The sequence below is a fragment of the Gymnogyps californianus genome, chromosome 10 (genome assembly GCF_018139145.2).
Source record: "Gymnogyps californianus isolate 813 chromosome 10, ASM1813914v2, whole genome shotgun sequence".
Taxonomy (NCBI): domain Eukaryota; kingdom Metazoa; phylum Chordata; class Aves; order Accipitriformes; family Cathartidae; genus Gymnogyps; species Gymnogyps californianus.
Genome location: NC_059480.1, coordinates 24010750 through 24024864, shown reverse-complemented (window position 1 = coordinate 24024864; position 14115 = coordinate 24010750). Strand labels below are relative to the sequence as shown.

Below are 14115 nucleotides of genomic sequence, written 5' to 3'. Positions count from 1 at the left end.
CGCTACCGCCCAGCCGTCCCAGCATGCGTCGCGGCGGGCCGTACCAAGTGGCGGGGAGACCGCGGGGCGCGCCCCCCGCTCCAGCCGCGGGGAAGGGAGAAGAGGGGCCTTCGGGTGCCTTCTGGCCCGCCTGACTTGGAGCGACCCGCTCCGGCGGCTTCGCTACCGGGATCCCGGCTGCCTCTGCGCCGCCGCTGCCTCCCCCCTTCCGTCTGCGGCGTGGAGCATTCCGCCCCACAGGTGTGCGCTAGTGTCCCGCGGGGAGAGCCCATGTAGCGTGCGGGGGGGGGGGGGGGGGGCGACAGACGAGGCGTGGCGCCCGCCTTGCCCCGGCGGCAGAGCTGCTGAGCGCCCGCTCCCGGAGCGGCTCATCCTTCCTGCCGGGGGAGGGTCCGTGCTCCGCTCCTGCGCCGTCCAGCACGGCTCCGCGCTCTCCCCCTGCCCCCTCCCGGTGCTTCCCCCCCCTCCCCCGTGGTCCCACCCGACCCGGGCTGGCGCCGTGAGGAGGGGGCGGGGCCGCGGCGCGCTTGAGGCGGCGGGGAGCGGCGGGGGTCGCGTAGCCGCCGCCTCCCGCTCCCCCAGCCCTCCCCTACCTTCGCCCGCTCGTCTGCCCGCCGCCCCGGGCGGTGTCGCCCGCCGCGGTGGGGGATGCCGACGCAGCGGGACAGCAGCGGCAACAGCACCATGTCGGCTCCGGGCGGTGGAGGGGGCGGCCTCGGCGGGGACAGCGCCCACCAGGTCCGGGTGAAAGCCTACTACAAGGGGTGAGTGAGGGCGCGGAGCCCCGGGGGCGGCGGGGACGGGAGGTGGGGCCCGGGCAGGCGGAGAGGCGGCGGCCGGCGTGAGGAGAGGCTTTCGCCAGCGCCCGCGGCAGCCCGGGGCGGGGCAGAGCGGCGCGGCCGGGCTCGGCGGGGGGCGATGGGGCCGGCGCCGCGCTGCCCTGCCCGGCCTTGCCCGGTACCTCGGGAGCGGCGGCTGCCCGGCCTCGGGTCTGAAGGAGACTGTTCTCCGGGGGCTGGGCGGAGTGGCGGTGCCGGTGTGTTTGGGGCGCTCGGCACGGGCTCCCCTCTGGTGCTGGGATGCGGTGGTGTGAGGGCATCCCCGGTTCTCCGCCGGTGACTGAAGTCAAGCACGGCTGGCTGGCTTGTCAGGGCTTACTGCGCGCAGGTTTCTGTCAGCGGTGGTTCTTATAATGCGGTATTTTAAACACCATTTTTTTGGTGCATTCATTGTAGCGTTAACATCCCGAGTCCTGGATATCCACTTGTAGGGGAAAAGAGAAGGGGGGGGGGGGAACCCACGACTAAACAGCCCCGTTAAAATGCCTTTCAAGTGCTGCTCTGAACCGGGGTGAAGTGTCGAGAGGAGCCTCTCCTCGGGTGTCGGGTTTCAGCGGGGAGGCGGTGGGCTGGGGCGGGGGGCGAGCTGGGCCCCCACGGGCTGAGCACCGCGGGATCTCCGTCCTCCTGCGGTGGCCTTACCGGTAAACAAGGATGTACCTGAGGGCCCTCCGCTGCCCTGCTCACCCTGCTTCCCACGCAGCCCGAGGCCCTGGTTGTTTACCTGCTGTCAGTAATAAGTGCACATTCCTTCCTAACACTTTATTGCGGGACACATGCCAAATTTCATACTTAAAAAAAAAAAAATGTGTTCAGGGTCCGGCTTTGGTCCTGCTCTCTGAGTGTTAAGTGATATTCAGGTCTAAAGGAGGAGGGTGTTTGGATGAAAACCTATTTTGTCAGTTTTTAGGCTGTTTCCCAGGGACTGAGTGACTTCCGAGGGAGTCTGTGAATGGTGACTAAGATGCATCTACTGTCAGTTATGCTTCCGCTGCAGAAAAAATATGCTAGAGGTCTGTACAATGAAAATCGGAATTTTGCTGATCTAATTCAATGGCTCTCCAACAGTAACATATAAGGCAGAAGAAGTATTGTGCTTTGGGTTCACAACCCCCCATTAAATAGTAACAGTTACAGGACCTAACTATAAAAGTTTGAGTGCAAGGGTTGACAGTGGTTCATTGGGCCATTAAGTTTGAGGGAGGTGATCTAAGCGGAAAAAAATGTAGGTTGTGTTTTTTGGATTAAGAGTGAACACATGATATTCTTGACACCTTCCTTCCAGTTATCTGTGTTGGGTACAAGAAAAGATGTAATACATTTACAGTATTTACTATCTGGTATCTCTAGCTTTATAATTTTAAGGAAAGGTATAGAAACCATGATGAGCATTTGGTATTTGCTCCTGCGTTTGATTTCTGGCTTGTGTCTGCTTTGGGGCTTTTCTTGACAAAAGTCTATGGAAGTACTGTAGAGAGTGGCACAATCTGTGGCTTTAAAGGACATGTGAAACACTTTCAAAGTAACAGTATGTAAAATTCTAAGCTCTTTGTTTTACAATCCTTTTAATCCACCATTTCTTAAGGACGTGGAGATGCCCCTGGCTATCAGCTGGCAGAAGTGTTCATTTGGTCAGGCAGTGAACTAAAGTGGGAACTGTTTTGGGTTAAAACCATTTATTTTTCTTCTGCTGGGTCAGTTTTAATCTTTATCATTTCCACACGCAATCATATGAATTCTTGCTTTAGGGTAGTGGAGGCTATGGTGCAAGAACAGAGAGAAAGCAGCTCAAGGTTGTGGGAGTGAGGAAGAAAACTGCTGCATTGGACAGTGGAGTGCTGGCTCATGACACTTTAAATATTAGGTAATAATTTCACAGACGCTAGAATGTTTCTTTTGAGTCTCATCTATGGACTTTTTATCTGTTAATGCAATTATCAGTTTACTTTTAATAATGACACTGAGTCATATAGGGTGTTGGTTAACCATTGTGAATACCAACAAACTAACAAGCTGAATGCCTTAGTCATGATTTGTTTCGAGATCTAAACAAATTATTCTATGCGGTTCCTTACAACAGAAGGTCTCATACCTGCTTCTCAGACCAGCACTATCAAGGGGTGGGTATCAAAGCAAAACACTTTACCTGCACTTACACTGAAACAATTTGGAGACTGAGGATCTAAATGCTCATATCAAAGGCAGCATTTTTCCCTTTCGTCAAATAAACTGTCTCAAGATTAGAGCTGGATAGAGGATTTAATGGGAAATAGTGTTAATCAGGAAATGTTAATCTCTCTTAATTTTGTTTTAATAGAAGCATTTAAGTGGGTTGTAGAAGTTATTGCGAAAGTCTTGCTAGGAAGGTAATTTCAACTTCCAGAAGGAGTGTCTGGTTAAAGGAAAAAAAAAAACCAGCAACTTGGAAGCACAGATTCGTTCTTGAAACGGTTGGGAATCTGATAGCCAGGATACTTGCCTGGGGCTCGAGTTGCCGCACTTACCGACTCAGAGCAAAGAGCCGAACCTGAATCCCCAAAATGTCGCTTAGTCTGGCCAAGAGCCTAATTGCTTTTCTCAGCCAAGTCAGAGACTTTCACGAAGAACTCTTTGAAGGGTCTTTGTTTCATTCAACCGTGCAGTGGTAATTCTTTATCTTAAATTCATGAAATATGTAAAACCAGGAAGGAAAATTTTCCTAAAATGAACAGAGATCATGAGACTAAGGGGATGGGAATTCCCGGAGTCTTGGGAATTAGGGCATTAGGTTGAGTTTATCCAGGTATTTCCTTTGCTCAGGTAGGCCAGCCTTATCTTTCTCATAGGGCTGGTTGTTTAAAATGCTGAAAATAGTCTTACCTATTTTAAAGTTACCGTAATCTGTGCAGTGTATGTAATAGAGGTTCCTCAGTGAGTTCTTAGGAATTTACTCTAAATGTTTACATACTTTTTTGATACAATAACAAAGTGTAGCAGCTTCAAATGTATGGCACTGAACAGCATCTGTAATTACAACCATTTCAGCTTTCTGGTATTATTCAAAGTTTACCTTTTGTCTTATCTCATTTGTTGTAGGTGCTTTTTGTCAGTTCAGTACAAGAAGCTATTATATCATTAATACATATCGGGAGGATTGCATTGTAGCAGTAGAGAACAGGTAGCAATAATACGCTGCTTGTGCTCTAGGAATCCTGTAGAATTAATGTTGTTGATTTAAAAAAAAAAGAAACAAAAACAAACAACAAACTTGAAGAACCATTTTTCTGTCATGATTAGAACTGCTAGCTTATGTTCTTTCAGTGCCTGACATAGATTTTGCACTGTTTTAACTGTGTAGGCTGTAACGTAGGTTAGATATAGTTAAAGGCATAGATTACCAATTCTTTGCCCACCTTCAGTTTGATTTGGTTCAAATGAAGAATACTGCTGACAGTTCTCTCATGATACATGTTAAACTTACTTCTTTTCTTAATTTTAATACATATACGTGAGTGGGAAAAGTGGAGAAAAAAAAAGTTCAATTTTAATTGTAAAATCAAAATATACCTCCATAAATATTTCCAGGAAATTAATTTCTTAAGAATTTTTGAGTTCTTGCATCCTTTCTTTATTCTTCGTCTTGAGCACTTTCTGATCAATTCTTCAGCTCAATGTCTTTTGTTGTCTGTTGAGGATCAAGTTCCGCATAGGAGAGTGTTCAGCTTAAGAAAGCTTTGGTCTAAGCCTGTGAACACATTTTTACCCCTTCTTGCTGTTTCAACATTGATTTAATTTTCTGGTGATATATTTTTTCCAGAAAAACAGATTATGGGAGCAGGCAGTTTGAGACCTCAGACTTCCACTGGGGAGATGCTTTAAATTGTTCTGAATGGCAGTGCCTGCAACTTAGGGTACTGAAATGATACTGAAACAGCAGAATTCTCCAGGAATCTTGTATGGGTTAATTTCAGTGAGCTATAATTAGACATCAGAAGCCTTAATGACTGACCCAGGTGTGTGATAAATATGTGGATATGTAGATAATATGCGATTACGTATCTGTATATTTCCACATACGTGGAAATGTGTGGAAATATGGGATATCTATATTAGGCTGCAGGTAGAAAAATCTAAAGCAGTAGTCTCTGTTTTTTACAGTGGATTGTTCTCTCATAGCAGTTGAAGCTCAAAAGTGAAAAATGAGATATGGATATTGAATTGCATTTAACTGTTGGCATTGGGGGCTTTTTGTGTTGGGTTTTTTTTTTTTTTGTTAAAGGATGTTATGACTGGATGATCTGTAAAAGAAAAGGCATGAGAAAAGCTGTTTGATCTCAGGAAAGGTGGGGAAGATAGTGATGAGGTTCATGGTCTTCTAGAGATATTTAAAATCTGTTCTCTAGTGTTTGTGTTTAGATTTGCCACTTGCATTTTCTCACTCTTCCTGTAGTTTATCTCTTACTGATTCTTGCATTTGCAGGGTATTGATTCAGGCAGGCCTTTTATTAGTATAAATAAAATGATCCTTTATTAATATTTATGGAATATATGAATGACAACGTTTTAACTGAAAGTAATTCAGTACAAGTACTGTCTTGTTTATTTGCATGTTTCCTACTCACAGGTTCCTGATAAAGACCTATTATAATAGTACTAAAACAAATTCTAAAAAACCTGGTGCTTCCATAGTAAGAATTGATTGACACATCCAAATGTGGTGGTGCAAAAGGTATGCTTGAATCAGATTTTCTTCTAATTCCCTGTGTGTGTCATGAGGAGACAAATAAGGATGATATGCCTTAGAATAGCTTTATAACAAACATGCTTATTAAAAGCAGTGCATAAGCTTATCTTCATCAGAAGGAAAGGGCTATTGTCAAGAAATTTTTTCCCACGTCTTAGTGAAAGAAAGCGTTTTGTATTTTTTTCATGTAAGGCAGCAGGCTATGGTCGACATTAACTTCCCTTTGTTCTTTAACTTGGCCTACTAATTTTTGTTTAAAATGCCAAATTTCTTCTCGGTAGAGTTTAACTTTATGTCTTAGCTTGAGTGAATACAGCTTTTTCCTAATGAAGACCTCATCAATGCAGTGTTAGGTGCAAAAAGTGTGGAAAACACCATATAATGCAAAAGTGTGATAACAGAACCGCTCTGGAAGCGAGACCTGTCTCAGTAGAAAATGTCAGTGTCAGCAGTATAGTTAAAATGGCAAAATAAAGCTTGTGGGAAGACCTGTAATCTTTCAGTTTGTGTTACGCAAAGCTGGCTTCACATCTCTAGGAAAAGTGTGCTGGATGTTGCTTGTGGAACCTTCTTTTTTTTCTTTTTGCTATTAGCTAGGGTTCTCTGAAAGACTGATTAGTGTTTGTTATAACAGAGATGGTAAGATCTTCCAAATGTGTTTAATAACTGTCTGATACATGTCCTGTTGGAGATATTAGAGTAGTAATTTAGAGAATCTGCTTAAATTCTAAAATAATTAAACTCCCCTTTCATTTGAAGGGCAACTATTTTGCTACTTAAAGGTAGCAAAAAGTCGGAAGAGTTTTTTTCAATTGGTACCAGCTTTTAGTTTATAGATACAGAGGGATTCCTGGGCTGTTCAGGACATCTTAACATTGTGACTTTTTCTGTTCACTGTAATACAGATAAATCTATTTTAAGTGGACTTGAATCATCAAATTTGAAAACCCGCTGAACAGATTTTGCCAATTTTTTTTTTTTTTTTTTAAATCTTCAGCTTTTGCTAGAGCATCAGCGATTACAGTCTCTTGAGATTATGGTCTGTCATCTAACTCTTTTTGCTTGTCTGACCATACTAGTCATGTAGTCACCACTTCTTTTAACGTACGCTCTCCCATTACTGACTGGTTCAATCACAAAATAAACTGCAATAGTTGAAATACTTAACTCTGACTTCTCAGTGCCCTTCAGAACTTAACTTTTTGTTTAAGAAAATACTCCAAAGTGAATGTGTCTGCACTAAAATGTGATTAAGTGAAGGGATGGTAAACTTTAGCACAAAATCAGTGAAGTTGCTCAGTAAGCAGGGCCTTATTTCCTTCCCTGAAAAACAGGAAATACAGGTTAAGACTTTGCCTCCTAATACAGCCTCGTGGGTTTCTCTTTGGTTGATGCCTGCGTGTCTGTAACAGTAAGGCACTGTTAAATCTGCCTCGGTTCGTAGAGACCAACACTGGCATTGGGTTCACAGTTTGTGCATTTTGAGAGAGGATGCAAAGGGAGACCTTTGTATCAGAGAGAATGCGGTTTGCCTTGTGGGATGGGCACAATCTGGTGTTTCAAATGAAGCCCCATTTGCCCCCAAGTATTGTACTGTGTCTAAATACTGGGGTCCAAATCTTGTTTTGTCTGGCATTTTGTCTGGTGTGGAAAGAAGAGGAGCAATTCCTCAACCAAACAACGTAGCAGCTTTTTGACTGCTTTATTCAGATTATTGAAGAGGTGTCATTTCACTATCCTAACTATTTACGGAAGTCTTTCCCCTAACTAAACTAACTGATCGTGCTCATAAATCCAAAAGTAGGCTAGCTGTTCTTCTAGAGTGCTTAGAAATTGCTAGTTTATTTTATTCATGCTGCTGAACTTAAAGGAGCCTCAGGCAAGCATGTTTATCATGTGCGTTCTCTGCCACTCCTGAAAGTGGTTCAGGTTCAGTGACCACAGTATGTTATGTTAAGTTACCTTCTTGGTGCCACTCTGCCCATGCACAAGATGATTTAAAGATGTTTAACTTCCTGCATATGTATGCTTCAGTCTGGTAGGTATGTTGATGTGAATTTTGACTGGATATAAACTTTGTGTGTTGCTTCAATTCCCCACTCCCCCCCGACCCCCCCAATAGTGCTGGCGGCTGGCACCAACTGAAACAAATCCCAAGTAGCTGAGGTTTTTATGGGAAGATTAGTCTCATAGCTCAAACATTGGGCTTATACGAGATGTTTGAAGAGTAGTGTTGTAAACAGCCTTCCACCTTCCTCTGAACTGTGTCTCTGAAATCCTTTGTTTAAAGGACTGCAACCCTGAGTCACCTGTTCCCCTTTAAGGACCAGCAAATACCAAGACAATGGGTCACCATTTTATGTTAACATATTTAAAACACCAGGTTAACTAACTTTTAATTATAACAGAAATACCCATTCTGCATAACAGTAAAGTAGTAAATTTTAATTCTAAGTATATGTTTCTCTGTCAGCCTTCCCTGTCATTGCAATGAAGCATCATAGGCCTCTTTTAAAAAAGGCACTTTCAATATTTGTAACATCCCCCCATATCTTCCAGGAAACCTGTTTAATGTTTTTCATTAATTTTTCATAACATGTACACAATCAGAATTTAGTTGGAAAAGATGTATACGTTCTTACAACATTCTGATATCTAATAACAAAATAACTGTTAAAGAGCAAGCAAAACCAGCAATATGTTAATAACATCCTTCAAAATTTTTGCAGCATTTCATTCTTCAGTTTCCACTGGTATAATTTATCTCATTTCTGTGTGTGGTTAACACCTGCTGCAACTCACTTCATAGTTATTTGGGCATTTAAATCTTAATTTTTCTTAAGCAGATACCTGGAGGATTAAATGTCAAGTAGTTGGTAATAAAAATCACTTGGAGCCTGACTTTGCTATAGGAAGGGAATTTATGTGCTTTATTTTACTTCAATATTTTTTTAGGGGGCTGCAGCAGGGATGGGTTTTATATTAGTGGTATACAGAAGGTGTTAGAGGTGATGATCAAGTGCTACATGTTACGGTATAGTTTCTCAAATTTATTTTTCTCTTGCTCAGGGACATCATGATAACATATTTTGAACCTTCCATCTCATTTGAGGGACTGTGCAGTGAAGTTCGAGACATGTGCTCCTTTGACAACGAACAGCTTTTCACCATGAAATGGATTGATGAAGAAGGTAAATCAGTGCTGATCAATATGTTGCTCAGCTTTCTAGGTTTCCTTTCATCTTTTCCTTTCCCTCTGCCCTCATAAGACAAGCTTATAAAACATACTTCATAAGTGTATTTTTAGAAATAGTAAATCTGACTCCAAAAATAATGGTTATCCAGTGCCTTTGTAAGTATATCTTAATGAAAAGGTGGTTATTTCAAACCACTTAGTGTGTAGCGCGCTCTTTTTTTCTTTTTTCACCAAATAAAACCTCAGTGACTACCAAAATGTGAATTCAATGTTAGGTTTTCTTACAAAAGGAATAGAAAGTATTCCCTTATACTGCTAAAGATGACCATGGTTCCCATTAAGTCTTAAATCTTTGAAAAAGAGTTAAACTAACCTTAAATTATGCAAATTACAGTATCTAGCTAAACTATTGATACAATTTAATATATAGTCGAGTTGCATGTGTAGCCAAAAACATATTTTGAGTGTTTGTATCAGCTGTTACTTTAGCAACTTGAAGTCTATTAACACATAGCTACTAATAAAACTTTTTCTAAGTATTAAAAGAGAAATTACTTGTCTGAATGATGTATAGTCACTTTTCATCAAAGTGCAGTAACAGCCTTGGCTGAGAACTCTTGTCGTCTCTAGCACTTACGTTATCCATGTTAAAGTTTACCTCAGATGAAAAAAAAGTTCAGAGTCTGTTCTCCCTTTTCCTTAACAGATGTAGTCCAATTGAGCTGTATGTGTACATCAGTAATTTTTTGAAAAGGTTATTTGTGGTTCGTATTTTCTTGGTGGAATTGGTGTATTCTACACATAGGTTTTGAGCTACACCAAAGAGACATCTGAATTATGAAATAGCTGTTGAGTTATTTTAGCATGCTAAGTACTTGATGCAATACATAAAAGGCCATAATGTGCAGAGATTTGTTGGCAGTGATTAGTATTTGTGTGCAGTGATCAGCATAAATGGTGCTTATAGAACTGTTTCCTCCCCTTCTCACAGCTTTCCCATTCAAAATTGGGCGAGTGCCGGTTTATTCAGAGTTTAAAGCTAAACATGGACCAAAGCTGATTTTTGGAAGTGCTATATGGGCAGGTGTGTTGAAGATTATGTGGTCTTGGGAATCTGAGCAGGTTTTCTTTCTTTTTTTTTTTTTTTTCCTTCCCCTCAGCATTCCGAAGTTATTTATACCAGGCAGATGCAGTAAAGTAAAATGAACAGTGTTTATGACTGAACTGTGCAACGGTGCTGTCTGAGTCAAACATTTACTTCATAGTAAGCTGGCTGTTTTGTTTTACCTTGAGGAAGATGATAGACTCCTCACTGAAGAGGAAGTCTGCAGTGTCAGTCATAGTAAGAAGTACATATCTTTTATTAAAAAAACATTTGTAGAAAATTCTGTGCGGATTCAATAATTTACTTGAAGCAACAGTTTGCTTTGTCCCAATTTCGGCTCTTTAATTAGAGATAGATTTAAGAAAAAGGAATCCTCCAGTTTGACTAAATTATTTTCATGTATTCACATAGGATTTGATTTTCAGAAGCAATCTGTGTTTGCTTTAATCATTGACTTCCAGTTTAATGTCAGTGGAGAAAAAGTTAATCTGGCGATGAGGAGTGTGTTTAAAAAAAAAAAAATCCCCCTGTCTTTATTATGAGTAATTCTTGCATCTGCAATGCGTGGCTTCTTGCCAAGACCCCTGCCTCCTCTCTTCCTCTCTCTCCACCACTCTTTAGTGTTTTCAGTTGGTATTCTTTCTAGAAACTCAGAATTTGCTGTCTTGGAAAATTCCTGCATCACATCCTCTTCACTAAAACTGAAGTTTACTCTTTAATAGTAGCATGAGGAAATGCATGTACTGTGGACTGGTACTTGTTGTACTGCTACCCATGCTTCTTGGGTAAGACAAGATATGGTGTCTAGGCCATCTCCTCACTACATCCTGACTAAACTGCTTGATCAGATGTGTGACTAAACTGGATTTACCCAGTCACTAAGGTTTTTATTTGTCATATACTAAATGTCTTTTTAGCCTCTGCAAGATGCAGAGCAGTGTGTATAACTACTTCTGTTTCACAGAGGTAATGGCACACAAAGGCAGGCCTAATTTAGTTGAGTGGAATCACTTAAAAAAATGCTCAGATGCAACCGGAAAATAGAATGAATTTGATTTGATTTTAGACAAATTTCTATTTTATCTGTATGCGGTCAGTTCATCTTACCTCTGCCTTCTGAAATGTCCTGTAGGATGGACACTAGCCTTATGTTTGTGTTCAGTCTGTTGTTTCTTGCTATATAACTCAAAAGTAAATATTTTCCTATGACACTCATCCCAGCTGTCTTTGGCTGCAAAATTCATACTACTACGAACTTGTTGGAACAGAAGGTTTATAGACATACTCTTTCTAGTTTGAAGCACGGTGTATGGTCTTGAGAGCCTCCTTCTGCGGAAAGGAAACACAAAACTGTTTGCACAGGTGTCAGAAACAAATGAAGAAAAACTGGTTTGTTGATTCTCATAGTGAGTCTGAATAAATATAGTTGTTCCTTCTCCTCCCCACCGTGCTTTGCACTGTGTAAGTTTGTGCAGTGGGTAGGCAGTTTGATGTCCAGATAGGCTAATTGTAGGGGTGAGGCAGTATGGTGAAAAATTACTACCACTGGCTTCAAAGACTCGTTTTGAGGATTATGACATGCAGAAAAGACTAAAGACAGAATGCTGCAAATGAACAGTTTGCATTTATTACTAGTATTTTAGCAATAGAAAAGAATGGATACATTAGAAACAAAACAAATTAACTGGAAAAACTTTTGTAGGGAGAGTTTTAAATATCCCCCTGCCTGCTAGGTGTGTGGTTCTACTGGAAAGCCTTAGCAACGCCTGTATTAATTTTGATATCTTGTAGTACAAAACAAAAAGAGAATAGTTAATAGACTGTTGCTAGTTAACTTTCAAACCATGGTATTGACCGAAGACTCAAAGCAGTAAAACTTTCAGATTGGATCCAGTTCAGCTGAGATGGAAATTGTTCTGCCTTCCTCCAATTCAGTTACCCACAACCAGTTTACCACTTAAGGGTGTGGAAAGTAGTATTTATGTTAAAAATTGGAATTTTATATGACAGTAGACTTGCTGTACGGGGTTTTGGCTAGAAAGAAGCTTGTTCTGCTCACGTGCTAGAGTACGAGCAGGCAGAGATAAATCCCATGTTCTTGCAGAGAGCATCTTGTGTAGGTGGAGGGGAAAAAAAAAGTTGAACTAACAACCAGAAGTATTTTCTTTCTTTGGGACAGTGATGATTCAGATTCAACATTGCTTGAAAAATGTTTCAGTTGTAGTAATATTTTGAACAAGGTTTCTTCTTTTAGGGGGATAATTTTTTTATGTTACTAATCTGCATCAGACACCAAAGAAAATGTTTTTGTTGCATGGCTCTTCTTTTCAGTCCTTATAGCAGTTTCCAAACACTGACAGACACAGGTGATCAGTTAAAATATCAGATGAAGTCTTTAGATGAATCTTGAGAAATAGGTAAAGCACAGGCTGTGTGTCCAAAGGAGTATAAACCAAGGCTAGAATTTAAGGTCCTTCTTGCTCCTGATCCTGAATACAGCAGATCTCTAGTTTGATCTCCTTTGTTCCTCACCCACCCCTGTCCCTAGGTTTTAAACGTACCTATATGCCAAAATTGCCCTGATGTAATTAAGTGTTATTTAATGATTCTGAAATACCTTTGTGGATACATGTTATTTTTTTAGAAACATAAAGTAGATATCTACAAAGAGACCTTAGTCAGTCCTAAAGTGTTACTTCTGAACCACAGGTTTGTTAAAGCAATCCAATGCAGTGTTGTTAGAGAAACTTTAAAATACCTGCCAAATGCTTGTGTGATGATCTGCTCCATCTCAAACGGTCAACAAAAGCTGCAATTTTTTTATAAAAAAGAAAAAAAAAAAAGGCAACCAACCCACACTTTTTTCCTGCCTTGGTGCCCTTTCTTTAAGGGATTTTACTTCAAATAGTCCTGTGAGAGTAGTTAAAAATCAGAAAAATGGGATGTTTTCACTTAGGTTACTTGATTTGCCCAATATCTCTATTGAGGTTTGAGGAAAGACTAGAGGTCTAAATGCTTTTGCACCTCCTGGTTAAAGTCTTGGCAATGTTGAAGCAGCTGTGAATATAGCATTGACTCAGTTCTCATTAAAAATCCATGAAATTAACAATCCTTAGAAGGATTTTAGGTGCAGGAAAATAACCTGTGCCTCCTGTACTGAAATGATGTGTAACCATGCTTGTAGCAGACCAAACCAATGATGTTTTGTGATTCTGATCTGCTTGCCTCTTAGGAACATCTCATATTTTTATTTTCCCTGAAAGCATTCAATATGACTGTATTTTCAGATGTACTCTCTGAATAGCGTTAAAAATAAATACTACCACACTTGAGAATGTTGTTCTATTTTGCTACAATAATTATCTTAGAACCGACTGTGAGGAAACTGTTGAATGGTACAGAACTAATTGGATTGAGTTTTGTATTGTTCTCTTTTCTTTCTACAGGAGATCCATGTACAGTTTCTTCTCAGCTGGAGTTAGAAGAAGCCTTTCGGTTGTATGAACTAAACAAGGATTCAGAGCTTCTAATTCATGGTATGGTGAAATTTACTATATTACTTCTCATGTTTGTACCTGTGAATAAGTGGAATTTTTACCTTGCATTATCGGTGTCTTTTGCACAGCCTCCTCAATTAAAGCCTGTTGTGGCATTCTGTCAAGAGGATGCTGAAGACCATGCACCGCGCTTTTCAGCTGTCAGCACTTTGTCAATGTTCTTTATTAAATTAAGGGAGGCAAAAATACTTTGCTGTTAGTTTATTGACGAAAGACAGTCCCTGTCTCTTTCTTTCATTCATTCATCCCAAGTGCCTTCGTACGCTTACTGGCAACGAATGGTAGAAGATATATAGTACAGTGTCCTACACTTTGTTGTTAAGTGCTTCAGAGCAGCATTTATATTAGGAAAAAAGTTGATGAACTCCAGTTGTGTTACTAGATTAGTCAAAAGTTTAACTTTTCTAAAATTAAGTACTCTAGACCAGTTTTGAATCTAATAATTTCGTGCCCCTGTTTGATGTGCAACTGTTCGATTTTTATTTTTCAGGGTTATATGCCTATTTTGGTAGCTTCTGCAGTATATTTTTCTTACTGTTTGTAACTTTTTGCAAGTAGAAGATAGATTTCAGTTTAACAGAGATTATAGCAGAAAAGCAGGGGATCATTGTAAAGAGCATGAGTGGGTGTGTTACACTACAGTGTCTTAACATGGTCCTTCTCTAAAAGGATGCAAAAAATCTAGTTCACCATCA

General features: G+C 40.9%; 1 protein-coding gene across 1 annotated transcript in view; it reads left to right on the top strand.

Moving 5' to 3' along the window:
* The first annotated feature begins 616 nt into the window (after positions 1-616).
* Positions 617-14115, top strand: part of PRKCI (protein kinase C iota) — a 30070-nt gene continuing 16571 nt past the window's right edge. The window contains exons 1-3 of the mRNA XM_050902434.1: positions 617-764; positions 8632-8753; positions 13310-13399. Of these exons, the coding sequence (XP_050758391.1) occupies positions 649-764; positions 8632-8753; positions 13310-13399 (328 nt within the window). The 5' untranslated portion in view covers positions 617-648. The remainder of the gene's footprint in view (positions 765-8631; positions 8754-13309; positions 13400-14115) is intronic.